Source organism: Aspergillus pseudoviridinutans (assembly GCF_018340605.1).
Source record: "Aspergillus pseudoviridinutans IFM 55266 DNA, scaffold_5, whole genome shotgun sequence".
NCBI lineage: Eukaryota > Fungi > Ascomycota > Eurotiomycetes > Eurotiales > Aspergillaceae > Aspergillus > Aspergillus pseudoviridinutans.
In genome coordinates this window covers 2,676,485-2,700,285 of record NW_025091285.1, presented here as the reverse complement: position 1 = coordinate 2,700,285, position 23,801 = coordinate 2,676,485, and the positions used below count along the sequence as shown (strand labels likewise).

At 50.4% G+C, this 23,801-nt stretch overlaps 5 protein-coding genes across 5 annotated transcripts; 2 read left to right on the top strand and 3 right to left on the bottom strand.

Annotated features, from left to right (window-relative positions):
- Positions 1 to 84: 84 nt before the first annotated feature.
- Positions 85 to 10,569, bottom strand: Asppvi_007991 (putative ubiquitin-specific protease UBP12; the record flags this gene model as incomplete). Its single annotated transcript, XM_043303873.1, has 5 exons — positions 85 to 884; positions 948 to 3,128; positions 3,190 to 5,048; positions 5,967 to 7,420; positions 10,300 to 10,569. 5 exons carry the CDS (start codon positions 10,567 to 10,569, stop codon positions 85 to 87), a joined length of 6,564 nt encoding a protein of 2,187 aa, XP_043159808.1.
- Positions 10,570 to 10,989: 420 nt separating this feature from the next.
- On the bottom strand, positions 10,990 to 13,149 carry Asppvi_007990 (F-box/WD repeat-containing protein; the record flags this gene model as incomplete). The annotated part of the gene is made up of 2 exons (XM_043303872.1): positions 10,990 to 12,681; positions 12,742 to 13,149. The coding sequence occupies 2 exons, from the start codon at positions 13,147 to 13,149 to the stop codon at positions 10,990 to 10,992; spliced, it is 2,100 nt and encodes a 699-aa protein (XP_043159807.1).
- A 2,324-nt stretch (positions 13,150 to 15,473) lies between these two features.
- On the top strand, positions 15,474 to 17,129 carry Asppvi_007989 (autophagy-related protein 17; the record flags this gene model as incomplete). Its single annotated transcript, XM_043303871.1, has 1 exon — positions 15,474 to 17,129. The coding sequence occupies one exon, from the start codon at positions 15,474 to 15,476 to the stop codon at positions 17,127 to 17,129; it is 1,656 nt and encodes a 551-aa protein (XP_043159806.1).
- A 609-nt stretch (positions 17,130 to 17,738) lies between these two features.
- Asppvi_007988 (serine/threonine-protein kinase RIO1) lies at positions 17,739 to 19,436 on the bottom strand (the record flags this gene model as incomplete). The annotated part of the gene is made up of 1 exon (XM_043303870.1): positions 17,739 to 19,436. One exon carries the CDS (start codon positions 19,434 to 19,436, stop codon positions 17,739 to 17,741), a length of 1,698 nt encoding a protein of 565 aa, XP_043159805.1.
- A 377-nt stretch (positions 19,437 to 19,813) lies between these two features.
- Positions 19,814 to 23,680, top strand: Asppvi_007987 (chromosome segregation protein SMC; the record flags this gene model as incomplete). Its single annotated transcript, XM_043303869.1, has 5 exons — positions 19,814 to 19,851; positions 19,925 to 20,084; positions 20,136 to 21,346; positions 21,437 to 23,334; positions 23,388 to 23,680. The coding sequence occupies 5 exons, from the start codon at positions 19,814 to 19,816 to the stop codon at positions 23,678 to 23,680; spliced, it is 3,600 nt and encodes a 1,199-aa protein (XP_043159804.1).
- Between the last annotated feature and the right edge of the window lie 121 nt (positions 23,681 to 23,801).

The following is a 23,801-nucleotide window of genomic DNA, read 5'->3' as shown; positions in this document are numbered from 1 at the left end:
CTTCATCGCAGTAGTCGTCAGCCATGCAACAGCCGTATTTCTTTCGCGATCATCGCCTCAGTAGTTGACCGAGCCGGCTTTCGCTCAGTCCGAGACGATCTGGTCATCATCATTCACCCGTAACTCCACCACGGGTAAATCTTCATCGTCATCACCGTCTAGTGGCGGAGGGATGTCCTGAATCGGAGCTTCCTCCTCCATGGGCGTGCCTGGGAACACTCCCTGACCGATTGGGCTTCCGGTCAATGCGGCGAGGCGCAAGTCGGAGTCGCTGAGATCTCCCCCGCCCACGGCTTTGTTGCTGGCATCGTCGTCGAACAAATCCTCGTCATCAGAGATGGATCCCGGGGGTACTGTGGTCATCTGTGAAAGGCCATGAGCATTTGTGACTCGGTCGAAGGACCACGTGGGCTGGCTTGAGTAGGGGAGCGGGTTGGCATAGGCTCCATCGCCGAACTCGTCTTCATCAAAGCTCATACCTTCCAGTCGGTTTGCTTTCGCAAGGCTCTGCTCGCCAGCGGCTGGGCTGTCCGAATAGTCAGGGGGAGATTCATCATCGTCGTCATCATCACTGTCCTCATTCCTCGCCCGGATTCCTGTTCGCAAACCACCATCTCCCGCTTGGTGAGCTGCTCCGACTCCGGCTAAGGCGCTCGACGACCCATTGCGGGAGGAGCCGCCGAGACGCCGCCCGTTCCCCGACGGCGACTGCGCACGGGACCCAGCAGGGGAGTTGTCCTCGCTGGCTGGTCGAGTTGACGACTCGGCGATTTCCTCCAAGATCTTTCCGCCCAGCGGGCGGTCTGAACGCCGACGGTAAAACAATAAATACGCGGCGGGAGTCACCACACTTTGGGGGTCAATTGGTCGTGAGACAGACGAATCTACCAGTTCCCGTCAGCAAACACGGTTATTCTTGAAGGAACGCGGTCACAGAAGGCTCTTACCATTGTACTCGTTCCATTCGCCACTCATAAAGTTCTTCGCGTAGGCCGTATAGTGACCGCCTCCTAATCCACCGTAGTGGTTATCAACCGCGAAGAGATCATAGATTAGGCTCTTTCCCTCTTCAGGCGCTTCGACACGGCCGCTCATGTCCAGCCCTTCAACGGGGAAGTCGACCAAGACATCCAGCTTGTCCCTAAAACCCCTGCTGGCGCTGAATCTCTTCAGGTGCATGACAAGGATGTCGGGAGTCTTCCACAATTCGAACTTCTTGCTGGCTCTGCGATGCTCCTTGCAGCGAGGGCAGTACCATGCATCATTCTCGGAAAGAATCTCCTCTTTGTTGAACTCATCAAGACATTCGTAGAGCGTAACGCCCCTCTTCTTCCGGCTCCGACGAAGATCACGGCGTTTGGCGAGTTCCGGATCAGGAATGCGCTCCACGTTGGTCCATGTAGGAGTACCACGTAGTCCGTCAGTGCCCTTTTTATCCCCACCAAATAGGGCATCGTGGGCTTGATCGTTCCAATCCAGCACGATACCTTCGCCCGGGCGGATCAGAGGACGCTCGTCGGTTTGGTTCTTTACAGCCTTAGGGCGACTGATGTTGGAGAACATGTCTGAGTCACTGTCAGAAGCACTGCCGGCGCTTCCATCCTGATCCGAGTCATCACTGGTCTTTCGCTCGGTCACTGTACCGGATGTTGTCTGCGAATTTACACTGTTGTCAGATTGCCTGTCTTCACTGATAAATATATTCTCGCGGATGTTTACCTTCTTCTGTTTGCTAGACGACTGTGCTTTGACCCTGGACGACATCAATGGATAGTCTTTGATATCGTCCACTGAAGACCAGCCGAGAGGCACAACCTCGTGGGACGATTTGATAATCTTCATGTCGAAGAGGCTCCGGAGGCCAGGTGCAATAGAGCTGCCAGGGCCCGAGACAGCATTTTCACGCTGGGTGTCTTGTGAAGATGGAGTATCCATCTCGTCCGAAGCGTCGCGCATGGAAACGTCCACCAAGCCATCCTCACCGTCCACGGATGAGGTCTTGATTTTAGAATCTGCAGATTGCGCGTCATCTTCATTCATCACAACGGTATCCGAATCCTCTTGAGTTCCCCCTTGCTCATCAGCTTTCTTGATGTTCTCCTCATTGAGAATGTCTCGCGTTGTCAATGTGGCAACAGCTTCAAGAACTTTGCGGAGGATGGCATCGTAATCTTGAGCTTCTTGTCTGCTGATGATTACATACAAAGGAGCGCCGAAGAGCGACCGCTGCATATTCCCGCTGTTATTCGACTTTGGTCGGCAATGGCGATTGAAGATGGGCACAAGCATTCGATCTGCCTTGGGCGAGTCAAAGCTCGGAATTTCTTCATAGTCTGAACGTCCATAAGAAAAGTAACTCTTCTGGCGCTTGTCGGGATTATAGTTGGTAGGGACAGATTCCACCTCGAAGATTGCGATGTCGTCGCCTTGGCCGATCTGGCAATCAGCAATGGACGCTGAGTTGTCGAACATCTTGTAGAATTTGCACTTGTAAATTTCGGCCATGACGAGACGCTGAGGATCGGAGCCCATCTTCTTGGCTACTAACTCCTTGAGCGCCTTGATGCTGGCGTTTTTATCAATCTCCACGTCAACGATGACAGGCTTGCGGTGGAGAGGGAAAAAGAAGATCTCCTTGCTCCAAAGATTCTCGATCGGAAGCTGAAGCGTCAGATTGTTAAATGGATCAAAGATGATGCTGACCTTCTCGCAGACAGGACAGACAAGGGTTGACTTGTACATGCCCGCAAAAAGATCCGTGATGACCGAGTCATTGCGGGCTTTGTAAATGTCCCAGCACTTATTGGCAAACTCTTTGAGAGCCTCCTTGTCGTGGACCATGTCGTCCGTGGAATCAGGCTTCTCGATATATGGCTTCTTCTGGATTCTGTTCAAATCTTCTTGCAGCCCATCCAGTAGGAACAACAGAAATTCCTGCGAGTCCTGTTGCCCGTATCCGGAGAATGCTGGACCATAACGACCGATGGTATGTTTAAACTGGCGGGGAGCGAACGACGACTGACCCGCTTCGTCGTAGATCATACGAAGAAGGTTCGCATACGCCTTGGCTATATCACCGTTATGGGCGAGAGGATTACTGGGGTTGAGATCTTTCTTATACACATCGTCTACCGAAAACGGTCAGTGAGATAACAGCCACGCGCCAAAGGAAAGGGTGAGAATCCGTACTCAGGAAGTAGTATGTGAGTTCCTCCACACTACGCACGCACTGTAKAGCAGAGTTCATGTAGCAGGTGTTTCCGAGGTTGCTCAATCCCGTGGAGCCCCTGGGCTTTCCGTCTTTACGTCGGCCCCTAATAGGCTCTGGAGCGGGCGATGATCTACCACTGTTGGTAGGACTTTTGTTCTTGAGCTTCGCAGGCAGGCCATTCTTCATACTGCCACTCGGGACACCTAGGCGATCAAGGGTCTTTTTGGATACTTCTGAAGCCCATTCTCCACCAACGCGCTCCTCAAGTACCACAACATCACTGGTAGACAAGCCAACACGATCCAAGGTAGATCGACCGTTGAAATTAGGATTATTTGTTTGGTCCTTGACGTTATCGACCAGTTCTCGCTGAGCGCCGTCCGATAACGAGAGGAAAGTGTTGAGGTCAAGCACAAGGTTGTTGCCGGCATTGGCAACCAGGGAGGCCGTAGGCGCCGGAGAAGCGCTCCGTGACGCAGCGGGTGTGATTGCAGCCGATGCCGTCGCGCTTCCCAGTCCCCCGAGAATTCTCCATACACGGACCTTGGTAGACATGTCAATATTGGCCAGTCCCTTCACTTGCTTCAGCCATTTTTGGAAGTTGGTGTGTCGGCTGGACAAGACCTTCGCAGGTGGCATATTCTTCTCTCTTAGACTCTGTGGAGTGGTCCCCGCTGCCGGGGTTGCTAGCTTCAGAATGGTGAAGATTGGAGGATGAAGCTCGTATTGAATATTTTCAGTATCACCTTCCTCCACGGTGTTGTGAGCATAGCGAACAATGGCTGGCGACTGATTAGCCAAGCCGTACCATCGCATGATCAGGTCCCAGCCTTCCTGGGGCACTATCTCAAAGTCCTCTCCCATCTGTAGACCTGGACGCAAGGGCACAAATGGCTCTCCTGCCTCATCATGGAAGCCGGTAATCGCCGGGTCAGTGACCAGCACAAGGTCTGAGTTATCCACGGGTCCAATTTCTCCTTCAGCTGCCGACTTATCTGCCTTGTCGGCATGGGTCGAGCTGCGAGCGAGCACCCGCTGCAGCCAAGACATGGACACGAGATATCCCTTCTGTTTCTCCTTCAACGGCTGGGCCATGGTGCAGGTCACTTGAGCGACTTGGTCGTCGATGGGAGGGAGATCGTGGGACGAGCCGGAGGCTTGGGCCTTGGATTCCTTTCGGGTCGCCGTGGGGGCGGTAAAGGTCGACATGCTGGATGGCGTGGGATAGACGTTGTCTGACCCAGAGTTGTCACCGTTGCCGTTCGAGCTCCCCTCCGCCGTAGTCGTATCCATCGCGTCTGTGTGCTGGGACAGCGAAACAGATCTCTTCTCCGTCGAACCTAGATCCATCTCCACATCCTGGTCGGCGTTAGGAGCCGACCGTTTGATACCCGGGGAGGATGACCGAACGTCACCTCCAGTAGGCGGAACACTGCCATCTCTTTTGTCGGAACCAGATATATCCGTCATAGCGTCGCTGTGTAGGGTGAGTCCTGCGCAGGCGATCGAAGGATAGTCGGCGGCACTACTCGCGGATTCCGGGGTCGGGGAGCGGGCGGCGGTGCCAAGCACTTCTTCCTGCAAATGAGCGGGAATGTAGCGAGGAGACGGGGACACAGAAGGGCTTTGACTTCGATTCGACCCGGACGTAGACGATGGGCGAGGATTTGGTGGCACGGAAGACGAGTCGGAATGGGGCTGCTGACTGTGACGTCTTCCAGCCTGCGAGGCAAACGACAAACCCGGAAGGGCTCCTCCTGGTCTGCGAGGCTCTGCAACCTTACGGCGCTTTGTGGAAGACGTCGTGACGGTGAGCTGCGCACGTCTCGTGGCAGCTCTGGGTAACACGATAAATGGTTGATTGAAAAGACAGGCCAGTTAGCTGATGATTTGATGATAATGACCTAACTGGTGTCTTAAAAATAAACCAGCATATAAAAAAGAGTTTATACAAAAAATAACAAGCGCAAGAAAACCCGCCAAGTGAGGGGAGGAAAAGAAATGAATCGAAAAGAAAATCCGACGACCGTCCAGGCGGGAGTCGTCGTTTAGTCAGTCCGTCCCGGTCGCCAGTCCACTGCTGAGTGGTTGAGGCGAAAAAAAAGGCACTGTGGGGATTGAAGCTAAAAGGCGGAGTCTGGATAGGGTTGAATCTGATCCACTCTCGATATTATTGGCAAGTCCTCTTGAATATTCTTCCTTCGGCGTCGAGATATTGGTGAAGTTAGGAGAAGAGTGGGTGGTGAAGTTGATTCGTCTTGCGAGCAAACCAGGGAGGAAAGAAAGAGGCAGAGCAGGAGAAGGCTGCAGATGAGAGATATTATCTCATCATGCTCGCTTTGAATCTCTGGCTTCCTCTATTGTGTTCTCCAGCGGATGCAGAATAAGAATAATAACAATGGAAGAAACAGATGAAGCAATTTGATTAACGATGGCGATGATGGTCTCTATTGTGCGAGCCCATTGACTGGGTCACAGTGTTGACCGTCAACACCACTCATATTGATAGTTTGCTACTATAGAAGAAGACGGACGAAAGACAGAACAATCATGAATATTCGACTAAACTGACGAGTTGGACCCGTATCTTTCGATATTGTCATGTATTGTGGGGAAGACACGATCTCGAGGCTAATTCAACTTCCTTACTGTGGTTAAAGTAGTCGAGTCACCAAGGTACTAATCATCCTAGTTACAACTTGCTCCCTTTCCATCTGCTTTCACCTCTCTTTCCACTCTCTTCAATCATCTTCACGCCTTGGTATAAAAGCGATAAAGGTCATTCTCGGGCAAAATATAAACAACATCAGCTCGACTCCCAAACTCTGCATTTGCCTGGTCATTTTTGGCAGCCACCTTGGCCATATTCCCACGGTAGGCTCGCATCAACAAGTCGCAGCGTTCACAAAGCAATAAGCCGCATCCACGCGCATGGGGTGAGGTTGGTGCGACGGGCTCCTGGTATTTGTTCACTAGCTGAAGAGTGCTGCAACCGAAAAATGCTGGATTCGGGCAGAGAGAACACCACGGGTTGATCCGTTTCGGTGGCTGTCCTGGTATCGGGATCAAGCTGTTATAAGCAGCGTCGAAGTCGAAGGTGTCTACTTTGTATCCTTTAAGAGGGACAATGTCGTGACGTGAGCAGTTCACGATGTGGATTCTCTCCAATGCACAGGTGACGCACATTCGACTGGGCTCGTGACCATCTTTGACATGTCCTCCATTTATTTCGACATACCTCCCATCACCGAAATCGATGACTTCGACGGCTCTTCTACCCAGTCCCATGATGCCATAGACGAAATTGCTACACCAGTGACAAGGGTCCGTGCCGTCAGATGGTGGCTCATAGGCGAAGTCCACCGGATGGGCCAAGGACGTGTAGATAATCCGAGTGCCGCGGTTCTTCGGGGCTGATGTAAAGGAAACAGGGTCCTCGGGCTCGTCATTTGCAGGGAGAGGGGGAATTGTGGCCCAAATGGACCCAGAGTCACCAGAGCCCGCACAACTCTCGCGTTTATCTGTCTTCGTCCTTGGCTCCAGCGGCGGTTTGCTCTTTGCTGGGCCGGCGGTACAAGGAATTCCCGTTGCTTGACATTGTTCACAAGATACACTGTGGTCGGTTTCGCCGTAGCTGTAGGAGCATGTCTTCCCTGAGCGTCTGCATCTCTCACAGGCTCTTTTCCACACAGGAGGGATGATCAGCTCGCAGTCGATGTTATCCTCCTTGCAGGTCTGGCAAGGATATGCAAACTGATCTTCGAGGAGTGAACAGTCTTGATGGATCTTGCGGCACGCCCAACACCCCTTGGCTGCTGCTTCATCCAGATCTACAAGCCGGTCGTTGCCCTCTTGAGGGCTTTCTCGTTTCCGGAGCGAGTATCGCGAGTTCGATTCAACCGTGCAGACGGCTATATTCCAGTACTGCATCAACTGCTCGTTGTCTTCAGGCGGGATGTCTGCCTCGGACATGGGAAGAGCGGCAAGGAATGCTCTTCCAGTTATTGATTTCAAGGCCATGATGACAATCAATTGTTCCGAGCTCCTAGATTGTTTTTTGGGTCGAGTTGAACCTCCTGTGCGAGATGCACGCTTTCGCTTAGAATCCGATGTTTCGTGCCCCGGGTTATAGTCGCTATCACTGTCGTCGTCAAGCCAGCACGATGGGATGGTCTGTTTGCCCTTCGAGCGCCGCTTCCGTAAAGTGTACTTGCATTCGTCAGCAAGGGTTCCAATCAATCTGGCGCTCGGGCTCCGAAAAAGCTCAATAGCTTGTTGTAGTCTTTGCAACGTATATGCCATGAGGAAGCTGGAGCTTCAGGAATTGAGTGTATATGGTGAGGGAATCCCTCAATGGGGGCTCAATAAGATGTGCAAGGTCAAGAAGTACTAGATAGATTCGAGAATGAGGAGGCTCTAATCTTGACTGATCTTGACTGATGAGAGCATGCGATGAACCAACGGAAGGAATATGTGGTCATCCCAGTGGATAACATACCAGAAATTCTATCCCAGTCCGAGATTCAGTCCGAGATTGATCCGCAGGTAAGGTGAATGTAAATAGAAATGCGGGTAAGAGGATATAAACTGAAACAAGAAGTGTCCGTAAGATGATAGATAGGTATGTGCAGTAACACAGTCCCCGGTTGAGATGCTCTACTGAGAGGAGCAAATTTTCCGATTTGGTCTCAGATGAAGTGAATGCAAAATGGAGTACTATGATCCCATCAGAGTGAAGTAACCAAGCTCCTGCTCTAGACGTTTCAGAATTGTCAGAAACACCTTCGTTATTTGGTCAAAAGTGAAAGGACCTCGTCTTTACTGTAACTTGGTGAGACACGACAACATCCAACTGTGAAATGATAGTCGAATGTCACAATCCGATGTCAGCCTCTCGACCTGATACCATGCTTAGTACGAGCAACAGCAATCTGTGCAGACTTTCAGAACTCTTTGGATCGTAAGATGAGAATGAGGAGTAACGTTTCCCTGACTGTTTTCAGTTTAACCCCAAGCCCTTGAACCCGACGTTCAAGCTGAATCAAGACATGGCAACAACTTCAAGACCGAGAAGAACACACAGAGCAAGTGTTTCTCTCTGGCAGACTGACAGCGTCTTCACGGGTCAGTCCTCACCAGCGGCTTTGCGCATGAAAGTGGTAAAAGACTTACTTGTAAAATTGTCAAACGTAATTATGGCAGGGACAAACTTCATCGCAAGCATCAACAGCATCGCAGTTACGCTAATACTCCGCAATCACAGTCTGTACACTTATTGCTGGTACAGCAGGACGTCACTGCTTGTTTTTGAGAATCCCTGGTTCCTCTGAGGCGGCTGAGGAAGAATGCATTTTGCTTTGTCTTGCGCGTAGGTGGAGTGCAGCAGCTCGAGGTATACATATGTATTTGAATCGATAGTGTCGGGCAGTCGGGAGAATAATGGAAGTATAAAGCACATTGGAGTAGACACCCATCTTGCAAAATATGGTGGCAGGCTGGCATAAGATTTACCTCAATCGATAGTGACCTGGGAGAGTTAATGAAAAGTATTCTTCTGGTTTCTTCATAGCGCAGGTTCCTGGATATTCACTGAAAGCTGCAACAACCAAAGCGAGCGGCTGCGCTCAGTAGCAAAGTACAGCGAACATAGCCATTCGATCAATGATCACAGCCATCCAGAACCATTAAAGCGTCCAGGTTTTCTCAGTCATCGTCAAACACGATACAAAGTACGGTGATCATGGCAAAGAATGAGAAAACTAGAATTGTTAGAAACAGAAACAGACATATTTTGCAGAAATGATTCTTCGTAAAGCGGAAGCCGCAACAATAAAGAGGGCCTGAGATGCAACATCAATACCGTGTCTGCTGTAGGTAAACGCTGCTAGTATCTGCTGGCCTACTATCCTCCCGAGGCTGTCCCAGTTCTAAGTCTGGGTAAGGAGGCAGTTTTCGATTTGAAGACATTTTGCTAGGCCTTGATATCGGAGTCAGATAGAGCAAAGAGATTCTGAGTAACTGCAACAGATGGATGATTGACATTGATAGTGATTGTTGACAAAGACAGTAAAGACTGGTTGTACCGAAGACACTCAGCTGAATAGGGCTATGGGGAGTATTCTATATATGTGGTCACGTTGACATAGGGATGTCCAGCTAAGGCAGCTATGGTGCAGTATACTTCACTCAAATATGTGAAGTCAAAACTGCAAAATGGGTCAAATGTACCATAAAACCGGTTGACAAAGATCTATCCAATCCAGAGTCTTAAGTCCGACTACCTTATGGACGGGAACATCCCAAAAAGGGAGCCGACCAAAAGAGAGACGCCATACACGTCTCTCCTTAGTTATCTGTGCCCTAATCCATAGAACTGCAGTAATGAAAACTAGCAAATTATAAGCCCCGAAGCTGTCGAAGCATCACCTTGCCCTCAAGCAAATATCCATGCCACCATGGCTGCAACCAGACAACAAGGACATTATGAAGCCCGGTGATAACGAGTTCGCTTTCCAAGGTTTTCTACCATAAACAACGTCCAGATCGGGACGCCTTCAATTGTGTTGCGGTATCACTACAGGAATCCTGGCCTCTCGTTTCTTCATGCTGGACTTGCGCTTCGTCCGTATCAGTAACTGAAAGGGAGGTCGTCCATGTCGACCCCGGGTATGCAGGACGCAAGCTCAATGAGGTTTACATATATTGCAGCCACATTTCTTATAATCATCATTGTCTTGTAGCATAGGAGAAAAAGTTGCAGCTGTGGTACGCACTTATATTATCTTCCCCCACGAGAGTCAGCAAGGCCTAGCCCTTAAAATCACCCATTGAATGGCACCGAGCACCTTACACCCTCGGGCTTAAACAATTCAGCATTCGACATCCAGAAAAGCAAGAAGGTGAGCATAGCTCGAACTCCAGACATCGCAGCAAACAGGCGATGTTGAACACCGTCTCTTTCGACCACACACTCATCCAAACCCCTCCCCTGACAGCAATTTCCTTGCTGCATAAATGCCACCAGAAATTATAAATACTGTCAAGATAACCACAGCCACTAATACCGTGACGATTATAGCCAGCCTTACGAGAGCGACCGACGCGTCTGCCATCTCATTGAACGTAGCTGTCAAATTCCACGGTTTCCTGGCTAGGGCCTGATAGAAGGTCACGAAGCCATCCAGGAGCGGTTTCGTCCACTTTCTTGTGGGGAGAGGAGCCGTGCCGGCCTCAGGATCAGAGGAGGAAACGCAGCTGTAAGAGTGCCGGTTTGAGCGATCGTGTAGGCCACGATACGATGGCTCTCTGACGTGAAGGTCATCTTCTGAGCTTGGGTAAGACGGCGGTTGGGCGTTCATGGTGAGTGTTAGGAGGAATGATGGTATCGATGGTATCAATGATAGTGATGGCTGAATTATCTTATCGGAGAAGGATGAATAGAAACAAGTCAAGTCCATGGGGGCCAGGTTGGAGATCGTCAAACGGCAGGTGAGATATCGTTGTGTCGTAGTTGTTTCGAGAAATTTGGTTGATTCTACCACCTTCCCAGGGAAGCCTAACCACCTTCCTTGGTAAACAAGCAAGGCGGACCAACTCTGTAGTTTGAGAATCTATTTCATTGACTACCATTAAGATACATGGTGGACGTTCCCTAGTCCTGCTTGTGGAATGACACCAAACACCATATGCTCTGAGCCATAGAAAATCCAGCCCACATAGAAAGAACGCCAGCCCAGGGGTATTAACAAGTAACAAAAAAGCAAACGGCAAGGAGCATTTCATGTCTGGAAACTGTACATGCGCACTTCGCAATCTTCGCTGCCTGTAGCGAAACGGCTGTCGCCAAGGCCGATGCAGGTCACTGGCCCTGAATGTCCTGTAAATGTGCGCTCGCATTTGCCGGTCCTGGGATCCCAGATCTTGACCATGCGATCCTCAGCCCCCGAAACGATACGGAGGGTGTCGGCCGCTAAAGCCCACACTCCTTCCAGGTGACCAAAGAATGTACGCAAGCACCTTCCGGACGATGTCTCCCACAGCCGAATGGTCGAGTCAAGAGCGCTGGTTACTATGTAACGTGGTGGTGAAGGACGTCCATCGTTGAAAGCTGGGCCAAAAGCAGAAGAGGGAGTATCTGAGGTATGAGCATCGAATCCAGGCATGGCCTGTGGAGAAGCAGCTGGACTGGCGCCGGAGGTGACGCTAACGTTATCATTCTCGCATTCGACATCATGATCTTCAAATTCAAATTCCCTGGGAAGTGGAACAACCTGCTGCACCTGACCAACATGCCCGTGAAATGTTCTAATGCATGACTTGGTATCCAAATCCCAGAGTTTGACGGTGCAGTCGTCGGAGGCAGAAAATACTGTTCGAGAGGCCGAGTCCACTCTGACCGCATTGACCCAGTCAGTGTGCCCCCGCAGAAGACAAGTTGACTTATCCTCAAAATTCCAGATCTTCACGGTCTTGTCTACAGACCCAGATGCAAGGATAGTCGCGTCGAAATGCAGGCCGACTACACCCCCACGATGACCGGAGTAGGTAGATATGCATTCGCCTGTCCGCCAATTCCACACCTTGAGAGTATGATCCATGCTGCCACTAATCAATTTCGTGTCGTCGAATTGAAGACAGCGAATGCCGGATTGGTGTCCCTTGAGGGTGCGAAGCTCCTCGCCTGTTTCCGTGTCCCAGATTTTGATGGTAGCATCATAGGACCCAGTAGCCAGGATATTGTCCTCGAATTGCAAACACATAATGCCATTACTGTGTCCCTTGAACACTCTGATCGAGCACCGCCCATACTTCCAGTTTGTGCCCACTTTGAAGCGATCTTTGTACACTTCCTTCCACGGTCTGTACCGTGTTTTAAAGTAGTCCTCATTTTGCGCTGATTGAGAAACAATCGATGTGCACTGACGTTTTACCATGGCCGTGTCTTCGCTATCCGATTCAGGTTTTCGCTTGGATCCTGATGCTGCAGTGTCGGTAGTGGTCGAATTGCTTTCGGTTTCCGCTGGCTGCTCGCTGACATCCCATGTAGCTGCACGGCGTTCGATTTCGCGCTTAGATTCACGCAACCTTTTACGGTCGAGAAGAGGAAGGCCCCAACCACATTTCTTGCACTTGCGATGAATATGCTGTTCACACATTCGGTGCCAAACTACATCATCATCGGCCAACGCTCTCCAACGTCTGGAGACCTGTGCGGCTTTGCAGAGAGAGGTGGTGTCCAAGTAGCATAGAATTTTGAAGGAGATTTCTGGAGGGAGAGCTGTGAGGAAGTCGATACGAATCAAATCGCGGACTGTTGCGGAGATGAAAGACAGTTGCGGAAAGCAACACTGAGCCATTATTCCCTGCAGGATAAGTTTTCGGTGCTTCGCCGGGGCCGCAGAAAAAATCGACCAAGCATGCGCGATGCCTTGCTGATCACTCTGTGGTAGTGTTTCTAATTCCTTTGCAATCTGTCAGACTTAGACACTTGACAAGGATGGTGCACTTGAATGTTGGAAGCAAAAGCTTACCCGTTGTAACTTGTCCATTGTTGGTTCGTCAGCCTGTCGCCTGCACTTCAGATCTGGTCGGTGACGATAACAGTATTTGGAATTCGCACTGCTGATTTCTACCCTCTGTCCAGTCTGCGAACCAAGAGGAGCGTATTGTTCGGGGATATGCCTGGCGAGAAATGGTGCGACGTTTTTGCCAGCCAGCTTCTCGGGTATTGGTTTTTGGGTGTTGAAACTGTGGGGCTTGTCCTGGGTAGATTCGGGCTCCGTTTCAACATCTTCGATGATCTCAGATGGGCCAAACATAGATGCAAAGGAAGAATCTCCTGGGAGATTCAGCGCCTTCCCTTCCGAGGCAGACTCATTTTTCAAAGTCGAGGTAGAGAATCCGTGACCATCGCGAAACGACAGTTCATGGGCATCCATAGCGGCACTCAACCACTCATTAGGTATATTTCGAGTCGCGTCAACGGTCTTTCGCGAACGCCACAAAGATTTAACAGATGAAAATTGCAGCAGCGAGGATCACTCGTAAGGTCAATCGAAGTGAGAAAAACGAGGAGGTAGGGTGTACGACCAATGTGGCGACCGTCGGAGGGGATGTGGTGTCTTGAGGTGAGTACCCGGGAAGGCGGTGGTAACCGATAAGTAGATAAGGAAGAAAAAGTGTCGAGGTTACTTCGAAAACGCGAGAGCTTGGTTTATAAACTGGAGGGGGTAGTAATACGTAGAATTTGCAGAGACGGTGGAATCTTGTGCCTGTCCTGACCAGAGTGATTCATTCCAGAGACATGAGTATCGAAGTGCCTGAATCACGCAAGAGCAGCTGCAAGTCTCGTGCTGCGGCCGCATTTTGCGGGTGGTGAGCACGTGATTCGAGATCGATGGCGCCATCGCCGCCCCCCGTCGCATCAGGTCTCACCAGCGTTCTTCGTCCCGCATTCCATTCTGATGGCGTGAACTGTGATCCTGCACCACAATCATCAATCTTGCAGTGGTCCACTTTGACTACCTTAGGCGCTTATCTAGCTCAGTGCATTGTCCAATCATTGAGTCCAGTGGCATCAAACATCGCCATTTGTAGGACGGATTGCGGATCTTCCATGTTAGGTCGAAATGCGGACTCCTCTAGAGTCTTTAATTTCTGACTTCTACTACTGATTGTGGGCGGTCTGCGGGTCTGGGCCTCTGGGGTACATAGGGATGGCCATATGGAGTACGGAGTAGATAGATACTGTTTCTCGATGTCGTTCTTTGCTACGGAACACACTCCGGTACGGAGTCTTCTTAACTCTGCTACCAAGCAATCTGACATCGACATCAGTTCTAACGCACCCTTCGCTAGATGGGAAAGCTCAGGATACCCGTCAATTTCCGTTCAGGCTACGATGGATCTACGGAGGGCTGTCTTGAATACGTGCTTCTGGTTTCAGGCAGAACAGCCAGGAGCAGCTCCATACCCTCATCTGGTCCGCTTTGGCAACCACTGCTAGGCCAAGGTCAGGGGAGGCCGTTGTGAGGCACAGTGGCTGCAGTAGCAGTCTCACAATTATAACTCCAAGCCACGCACAACGGCCGGTTCTCACCCGCGTCAGTGTTGGAACCATCCTCGGAAAGACGCAGACGCGAACCCGGTCCAGTCCTGCCGGCCGTCAGTTCGGAAATGAAGGCACGAACAGGTCAATCAGAACGTCAGCTGAGGCAGGACGTAAGAGTACTATGCGATCTTCAAACCGCTAGCCATTCCATTTAATTGGTTCATACTTCAATATTCTAGCTGATTTTTTATATCTGGTCCATATCCTTGCGCTTTCATGCATTAGTCTCGGTGACTTTCTAACGCGTTGTTAATTGGACATTGGGATCATCATAAGCAGAAAACATAGGCATCTAAGCTAATGTCGAGGTCCAGGTGTGCTGAAGCCTGGGTAGGGAGAAATATACAAAGTAGATGAGATCATGTGACCAATATCACATGATGCTATAATCCAAACCTACAGTCTAAGTTTAAGGGAGATGGCGATGTCGACATACATCATTGTGAAACATCTTGTGTCATCTCAGCCGGGTATTTTGACTTCTAGTTTATCAATAGATGGTCAGCAAGCATACGTACTGTCCCGATAGGCTCTAGGAGGAACTGTCCTTGTATCCACACCGCCTGTTGACCTGTTGATCTAGGTCCTAGGCCTCTCAGACCCAGACCAAACGTTCTCGTTCTCCGGTCACTCCGTTGGTACCCTGAACATGGCATGTATGCTATGAGCATGGCTTGTTACGATTGACTACAACAGGTAGATATTCTTTTTGGCGAAGGCTGGATCGGTCTCCAAAGATCAGTTTCTGTCGCAATTCTCAGGAATCTTCGCATCAGATTCAGCAGCTCCTGTTCTACTCCTAAGTCGCTAAGCGGTGTTCTGGTACTTTTGCTTCTGGCTCAGTCTACCTACCTGAACTTCCGTTATTTTTTGATAGATATTGCTTTTGGAGAGAGAAATTTTCTCCCTGTCCAAAAAGCGAGTCATAGTCAAACTAAAACGTCACTTGAGTCTCAACAGGTAAGGAGGCGGACAGAAGGCGGCAGAACATCACCTCATTTTCCTACATGAGGTGACTGTGAACTAAAATCACGCATTCCCGGGGATCCCTTCCTGGTCGTACTGATCAGCGCAGACCTGGACTTGCGGAATAGCGCGGCTGAAGATCAGCCCCCTGTGCGTTATTATCGAGTGCTTGGTGTCATCGAAAGCATGTCGTCCTCCGAATCCTCGTCAGCATCCGGAAGTGGACGTCCTGATGCAGGGCAAATGCCGAGCCAGGAGCAGGAGATGCCTCGGCTCGATACTCTTATCTCACATCTTGTTGCAGCCAAACGATCCTTATCATCCATTAATCATGTGTGGCGAGCCAATGAAATTGTCACAGCCGCTCGTGCTGCATTAGAAGAATGTGTGGTCGTGTCTGCGAGGACGGGCTTTCTCCGGCGCGGGCTTAACAATCAACTGCGGCTCTTGTATAGTGTTCGGACTGAAGTGGAAGAGATATCCCTTCGTGGACGCTCGGAGTTTGCGAATGTGTTGAAGGACCTCGACGACGCGGATACGCGACTGAGACGCACCTTAGAGCTTCTTCGGGAAACAATTGTCCACCCTGCGTTTCGTCCTGAAGGAGAAGATCCCAAAAGTCTGCATGACTTTGTCGACGAGCGTGGTGTAGAGGAGCTTCATGCAGCTTTAAAGAGCTCAATAGATCGCACCACTGCGGCACAAACGCAGCTGGACTCGTCCAACCATGCCTTTGATGACGAGCTCTTGTCTATCAAGGAGGCTCTGGGAACGTATAGGGCCGCTGCGAAACTAGCCTCGTCGCGTTCCTCATCGTCTCCATCTTCATCGTCGGCATCCAATTCGAGCCTGCCCTCCATGTCATCCATGCCGTCTATGTTGCATTCGCTGGAAATGCATGCACAAGAAATGGCGAACCTACTGGAATCTCTAGTGCGGCATTTCGATCTCTGCGTAACTGCTGTCAAACATACCGAAGGGGGTGGAGCCGCAGCAAAGTCTATCACAGGTGATATGCCCGTTGGCGTACCTGTCACCGGCCGCATGGGCTCAAATATTGAAGAAGATATAAACGCCAATCTAAATGCACCATTGGACCCACTAAGCAATTCCGAATACCAAGAAATGGTGAATGTCCTGTTCAAGGATGCAGCTGAAGCGGAAGATGTTGTGATGGAGATCCAAGATAGGATAGGTGAGATGGAATCCGTCCTGGAAAACGTGTTGGGTCAACGAGACGCTCTTCGCTCCATCTACAACGCCACAACGGATATTTACCAGCATCTTTCTTCTCTTGGGTCAACGCGCTTGCCGGGCTATATCGCCCAGGCACACAATTTCACGCGAGTGTGGCACGAAGAGAATGATCGTATAAGCGGTGGCTTGGCAGATCTTTCTGATTTGAACTCACTGTACGATGGCTTTCTTGACGCTTATGATGGTCTGATTGTCGAGGTAGCCCGTCGAAAGCATGTGCGGCAACGTGTCGAGAAGGTCCTCCGTGATGCCAGGCACAAGTTGGATCAACTTTATGAGGAAGACGTCACTGCCCGCGAGACATTCCGGGTTGAAAAAGGGGACTATCTGCCATCCGACATATGGCCCGAAATAGGCCGGGAGCCCATGCGAATTGAATTTCGACGGATATCGGGTGCCAACGTCCAGGCCGTCAATCTACAGAGCCCCGATGAACAAGACGCTATCACAAGTGAACAAGGGGCAGCAAATCGCCCTGCACCAGTGGAAAGCACTGATGGAGAGGAGATTATTCCTGACCTGCCTAGGGACCTCGTGGAGCAGGCTTTCGCTCGGCTCAAGGCTAGGGTTAAAACTGCAACATGATGCGACTCACCCCTTGAGTGATAGAACCGAGGGAGACTCAACTTCACGCTTGACACCACACCGAATTTCTGTCCCAGCTGCATCATGACCTATGTCTCATTACGAGCATATTGGGTGGTAGGATAGATTTTTCCAAGTTGTTCATTCAAACCTGGATGTTGACGTTGAGTAATAAGGTGGCCTATATGATGAAGTCAGAAGAGGTTAAACCTCACCCGAGGATTGGTTCGAGCCCTTTACTTGTAAAACAACCCCATTGTTGACGCATACTCCATGTTCTCTCTGAGAATCTGGACGTAAGCGCGTTGCGGGAGTCAAGTATAGGAATGAACCGACATGAGGATCAAAGAGAGCTCTGATGGGTCAACCAAACTCTATTTTATGCCATTTTTTATCAAATATCATCTGAGGGAGTGAATCCTATTGAGTTGAACCATATTCGCCTATCCGCTCTTTCTATATTGACTTGTGTATTCAAAATCCCATATATATGCATGCATCCAACCGTTACTTCATGAGAGTGTTCCATCATAGAATCCATAAACAACAAATTTCCCTGAGAAGCCATGGCAGTATCCACAAATCTTTCTTTGAATGCAAATGACTCGCTCATTTCTTCTTCCTAGACGATGAAGTGACGAGTCGTTTTTTGAGATGCTTCGGCATCTTGTTTGCGCGTTGCTGACGCTTTTCCTCCTTAACCTTTTGCTTATGCTCACGTTTAGAGTCCTTGTCCTCAAACCGTTTACCACGCGGTTGCTTTGGCGCAAACGGGTCTTCTCCGTCAGGCCCCTCCTCCGAGTCAGATGCAGAGTCTGCAACTGATACACCGCCACTGACATCTGACTCTTGATCATCTTCTCCGTCCGGGATGTTGTTCGGGGCTTGTTTGCCACCTGCAAGGAGACCACGGTAGACGAGGTCCGACCCTTCGCCCGCTTGAACCTTTTCGGCGTCACGCTCAAAGTCGTACACCTGCTCTAATGTTTGAGGGATAAATTGCTGACGGAAAACGGCGGTATCTTGCTCGGTTTCGGCTTGGTCCGGTTTCAATGCGTAGAGCTTTTCAATCACGTCATGCATATCCTCGCTCGCTTCAATGGTGGCAGGTCCGTCTGCGGTAACGATGAACTCAAAAACGGTACGTTCGGAGAGCGTCTCCACGCCCTTTCGGCGGAAGTAGTCGCTCACGTTCTTGATATCCATACGCAGGAACTCCAAGCTGCGCGGGTGATCGTGCTCCACGCTCTGGCTGACGTCGATAATGTACAGCTTGTTCTTGTGGTAAAGTATGTTGTACTCGCTCAGATCAGCGTGCACCAAGTGACATGTCTGGTACATCACACGCATATATCCGAGGAGTTCGATGTACAGCTCACGCCATCTCGTCTCAGGCTCTGAAGTGTCAAACTCGACATCCTTCAGACGAGGAGCTGGTAGACCCTTAGAATTACCGACAAACCCCATGACAAGGACGTGCAGCCGCAGGTGAATTGGTTCCGGGCAGGGGATGCCGGCAGCGTAGATTCTTCGAAGGTTCCGCATCTCCTTCTCCGCCCACAGCTTAACCATTGCCCGGTTGTTGCTTTTGTTGTATCCTTGTCTGAATCGGAATTCACCAGTCACGTACTTGTCTCTGTCCTTGAACACCAGAATACTGGTTTTGTAGACTTTAATGGCGCGGTGTTGTTGAGTCTCCTCCTCATCGGGAAACCAAATGGCGTGGTAGACATTGGCTTCTTTACCCGTCGATAGACAGCCGTGAATCTCTGAAACGATATTGCGATTGATCATCTGCAATAGAATCATTCGTGTACGAGGATCGAGGACTTGCTCGGATGTTGCTCGGTCGGCCCTGTCGCCACCACGCTCACCGCGAACCGCCAATCCAGACTGCATATGGTCGAGCTTGATCTTAGCCGCATGCCGAGTCAAGGATTTCACCTGATCATCGACGGAGGCATATGTATTGACGGTAGGTTTCTGGGTGTTCGTCTTTGGGTAGGTCCATTTGGGCGCATTGGGGTCTGCAGCTAGCTCGTTCACTTTCCGCTGACGGTTGTAAGCTTTGGTGAGATCTGCAGTATTCGATGAGGTAAAATCCTCCTCGTCCAACCCTTCCTCGAAGATATCATCGTAGTATTCGTCCTCTTCCTCCTCGATTTCTTGCGCCTCAGGGTCTTGCCCCGCCATGGCGGGAACTGTGCCTTCAGAGTTCACATATCCTCTGTTGGGGACGTATGTGTGGGAAGGTGACAGCCCATCTGCAAAGCTTGTCGCCTGTGTGCTTGGGCCTTGAGAAGACATAATTGCTGAAATGTCCTCCCTCGTTTGTACTGAGAATATTCAAGTAAACGAGTTGGGACCGTGGTGGACTCTTTCCGCCGATACTTTTTTTTTTGCCATAATTCGGTGCGAGCCATGTGCTGACTTCACCGCCCGGCAGAAACCCCGCGGGCGAAAACGCGTAGATTCAGTGGATAGTTGATAGGACTCGCGTGTTTGGATGGTTCTCACCGTCGCAAGTTGGAAGATCACCTTCACAGACTATTCCTCGCCTTCCATCGAAGGTAAAACCTGACGGTCACAGACAGAGCTTCAGAGCGCCTTCCTTGAAATTGCTGGCTGCGTGATGTTCTGGTTGCAATAGCTGCCATTTGATTATCGCGTCGCGCGCCTCGAATATGTATGTCAAGCAGATTATCATTCAGGGCTTCAAAAGGTATGTCGCTCTTCTCTGAACAAGCCCGCAGGGGAAACTTAGAGCGTTGCGACTAATACTTTTGTGTCTCTAGCTACAAGGACCAGACGGTCATTGAGCCCTTCTCCCCAAAACACAATGTGATCGTCGGTCGTAATGGATCCGGCAAGAGTAACTTCTTTGCAGCCATTCGCTTCGTCTTGAGCGATGCCTATACCCATCTGGGCAGGGAGGAGCGACAGGCTCTACTTCACGTATGTGGCGCTCTGTCTCCTTCGACTGGTTGACTGGCTCACGTTCACTAGGAAGGTTCTGGTTCTGCGGTGATGTCCGCCTATGTTGAGATCATTTTCGACAACTCGGACGACAGATTTCCTACTGGAAAGCCGGAAGTGGTCCTTCGCCGAACTATTGGACTCAAGAAGGACGAATATACTCTTGATCGCAAAAATGCTACCAAATCCGATGTCATGAACCTCCTCGAATCGGCCGGTTTCTCGCGATCGAATCCTTACTATATCGTGCCGCAAGGTCGAGTCACTGCGTTGACCAACATGAAGGATTCTGAACGTTTAACCTTGCTAAAAGAAGTTGCTGGTACCCAGGTCTACGAAGCGCGTCGTGCGGAATCGTTGAAGATTATGCATGAGACGAACAATAAGAAGGCCAAGATTGATGAACTCTTAGACTTTATCAACGAGCGGCTCGCTGAACTTGAGGAGGAGAAGGATGAGCTTCGCAATTTCCAAGAAAAGGATAAAGAACGCCGGTGCTTGGAATACACCATCTACTCTCGTGAGCAGCAAGAAATTTCTGGCATCCTTGACAATCTGGAGGAACAAAGACAGACCGGCGTGGAGGACACAGATCTTAACCGAGACAGATTCATCGAAGGAGAGAAGGGGATGGCGCAAATAGACGCAGAAATCGCCGAGTGCAAGCAGCAAATTGAATTTCTKAAAGTGGATAAGACCCAGCTGGAAGACGAGCGCCGCGAGGTCTCGAAGGCCCTTGCACAGGTGGAATTGCGCGCCAAATCGCTTTCTGAGAACCAGGCTACCGCTCAAGTGCTCAAAACACGCCATGACGAAGATCTCAAGACCGTTGAAACTGCGATCAAGGAGCGCGAGGCGGAACTTGAGGAACTCATTCCTCGCTTCAACGCGGTCAGAGACCAGGAAGACAACATTAAGGCGCAACTCAATGAAGCCGAGACAACCCGCCAACGTCTGTATGCCAAGCAGGGCCGCAACTCGCGCTTCAGGAACAAGTCGGAGCGCGATAAATGGCTACAGGCCGAGATCAAGGAAAACCACACCTCTATTTCCACAGTCCAGACCGTAATGGCGCAGACGCAGGAGGACATCAAAGAGCTTGAGAACGACATTGCGCTCCTGGAACCGGAAACGGAACGCTTGCGGCAACAAATTGATGGCAGGGGAGATACCGTCCACTCCGTAGAACAACAGGTTCAAGCTGCAAAGGACGAACGGGACAGATTGATGGACCAGAGGAAGTAAGTTCACTTTCTATTTCCCCCCTTTTCTTCTACCTAATTCCATTTGAACCTGAATGAATGAGCTCAATGTCACTAACTATTTTCAAGAGAACTCTGGCGAGAAGAAGCGAAGCTTGATTCGATTCTTGCCAACGCTTCAAACGAAGTGGACCGGGCAGAACGCACGCTTTCTCAGATGATGGACCACAATACGAGTCGTGGAATTGCGGCTGTGCGAAGGATTAAGCGTCAACACAACCTCGAAGGAGTTTATGGAACATTGGCGGAACTCTTCGAGGTGAATGACAGATATCGGACGGCGGTTGAAGTCACAGCTGGCCAGAGTCTGTTCCATTACGTCGTGGACACGGACGAGACTGCGACCAAGGTGCTTGAAATACTGCAACAAGAGAAAGCTGGACGCGTGACTTTTATGCCCCTAAACAGACTCAGGTCCAAGCCTGCCAATCTGCCTCGAGCGAGCGACACAATTCCAATGATCGACAAGCTACAATATGATTCCGCTTACGAAAAGGCCTTCAACCATGTGTTTGGCAAGACGATTATTTGCCCAAATCTTCAGGTTGCCTCACAATATGCTCGGAGCCATGGTGTCAATGCGATTACGCCCGAGGGTGATCGGTCTGATAAACGAGGTGCGCTTACTGGTGGTTTCCACGACTCTCGGCAATCTCGACTTGATGCAGTGAAGAACCTGACGAAATGGCGTGATGAATATGAGAACAAGAAGAACCGAGGGGCAGAGATTCGGAAGGAGCTGGAGAAGTTGGACCAGGTCATTACGAAGGCTGTCGGTGAATTACAGAAGCTGGAGCAACAGAGACACCAAGTACAGCATAGTAGTGGACCGCTCCGGCAAGAGCTCAGAAGCAAACGAGATCTTCTCCAGAAGAAGAACGACAGTCTCGACGCCAAGCGCAAGGCTCTCCGCAATATCGAGACCAATCTGGCCGCGTTGAACGATCAGGTGAATGCATTCGAGGCGGAGCTGAGAACACCATTCCAGAAGGCGCTGAGCAATGAGGAAGAGGCACAGCTCGAGTCACTCAGTGTCGTTGCTCGGGATCTTCGGCGGCAATACCAGGAACTCTCTGCTCAGCGAAGCGAGTTGGAAGCTCGAAAGTCAATCCTAGAAGTTGAACTGCGGGAGAACCTGAACCCCCGTCTCGACCAACTTGTCAGCCGCGATACTGATATAGCAGATGACGATGGCCAGGGCAATCTGAAAGAGACCGAGCGGGAGATGAAGCGGCTGCGCAAATCGTTGGAAAATCTGAGCCAACGCCTCCAGAAGGTTGATGAGTCTATCGAGAAAGCAAACGCGCAAGCAAATGAGCTCGAGAAACAAAAGGCTGAAATCCGTCTTGAACTGGAAGAGCTGGCGAGATCCATTGAAAAGCACCAGCGTCGCATGGAAAAGAATATGCAGAAAAAGGCTGCCTTGACCAAGCAAGCAGCAGAATGTGCGGCAAATATCCGCGACCTGGGCGTGCTTCCAGACGAAGCGTTTACCAAGTACAAGCACACCGACTCGAACACCGTTGTTAAGAAGTTGCACAAGGTCAATGAGGCGCTCAAGAAGTATTCGCATGTCAACAAGAAAGCGTTCGAGCAGTACAACAGTTTCACCAAGCAGCGCGAAACTCTAACCAACCGGAGAGAGGAACTCGAAGCATCGCAGAAGTCAATTGAGGAACTCATCTCAGTCCTTGACCAGCGCAAGGACGAAGCCATTGAGCGTACATTCAAGCAAGTGTCTCGCGAATTTGCCAACATCTTCGAGAAGCTTGTCCCCGCTGGCCGTGGACGCTTGATCATTCAGCGGAAGACCGATCGAGCTCTCAGACAAGAGGATGACATGGATTCCGACGACGAACGAGCTCAGCAGAGTGTCGAAAATTACGTCGGAGTGGGCATTAGTGTGAGCTTCAACAGTAAGCATGATGAACAACAGCGGATTCAGCAACTTAGTGGTGGCCAAAAGAGTAAGGCTTCCCTGCCCGGGTGTTCCGTTCGACTTACTGATGATTTTGAATAGGTCTTTGCGCGCTTGCACTGGTCTTCGCAATCCAAGCCTGTGACCCGGCGCCGTTTTACCTGTTTGACGAGATCGATGCCAACCTCGACGCTCAGTACCGAACCGCCGTTGCACAGATGCTCCAATCCATCTCGGAATCTACCAACGGACAATTTATTTGCACCACCTTCCGTCCTGAAATGTTGCATGTGGCGGAGAAATGCTACGGAGTCAGCTTCCGGCAGAAGGCTAGTACGATTGACGTTGTGTCCAGAGAAGAGGCGCTCAAGTTCGTCGAGGAGCAGAAGACTTAAGAATAGCGCTTGGACGGCGATCAATGACTGAACTTGTTTCCCAGTTTCTTCTACTCACTTGCTGGATTGGACAGGATAGCAGGCGTACTATTGATACTATTTCTGCTATGGAGATCAGATT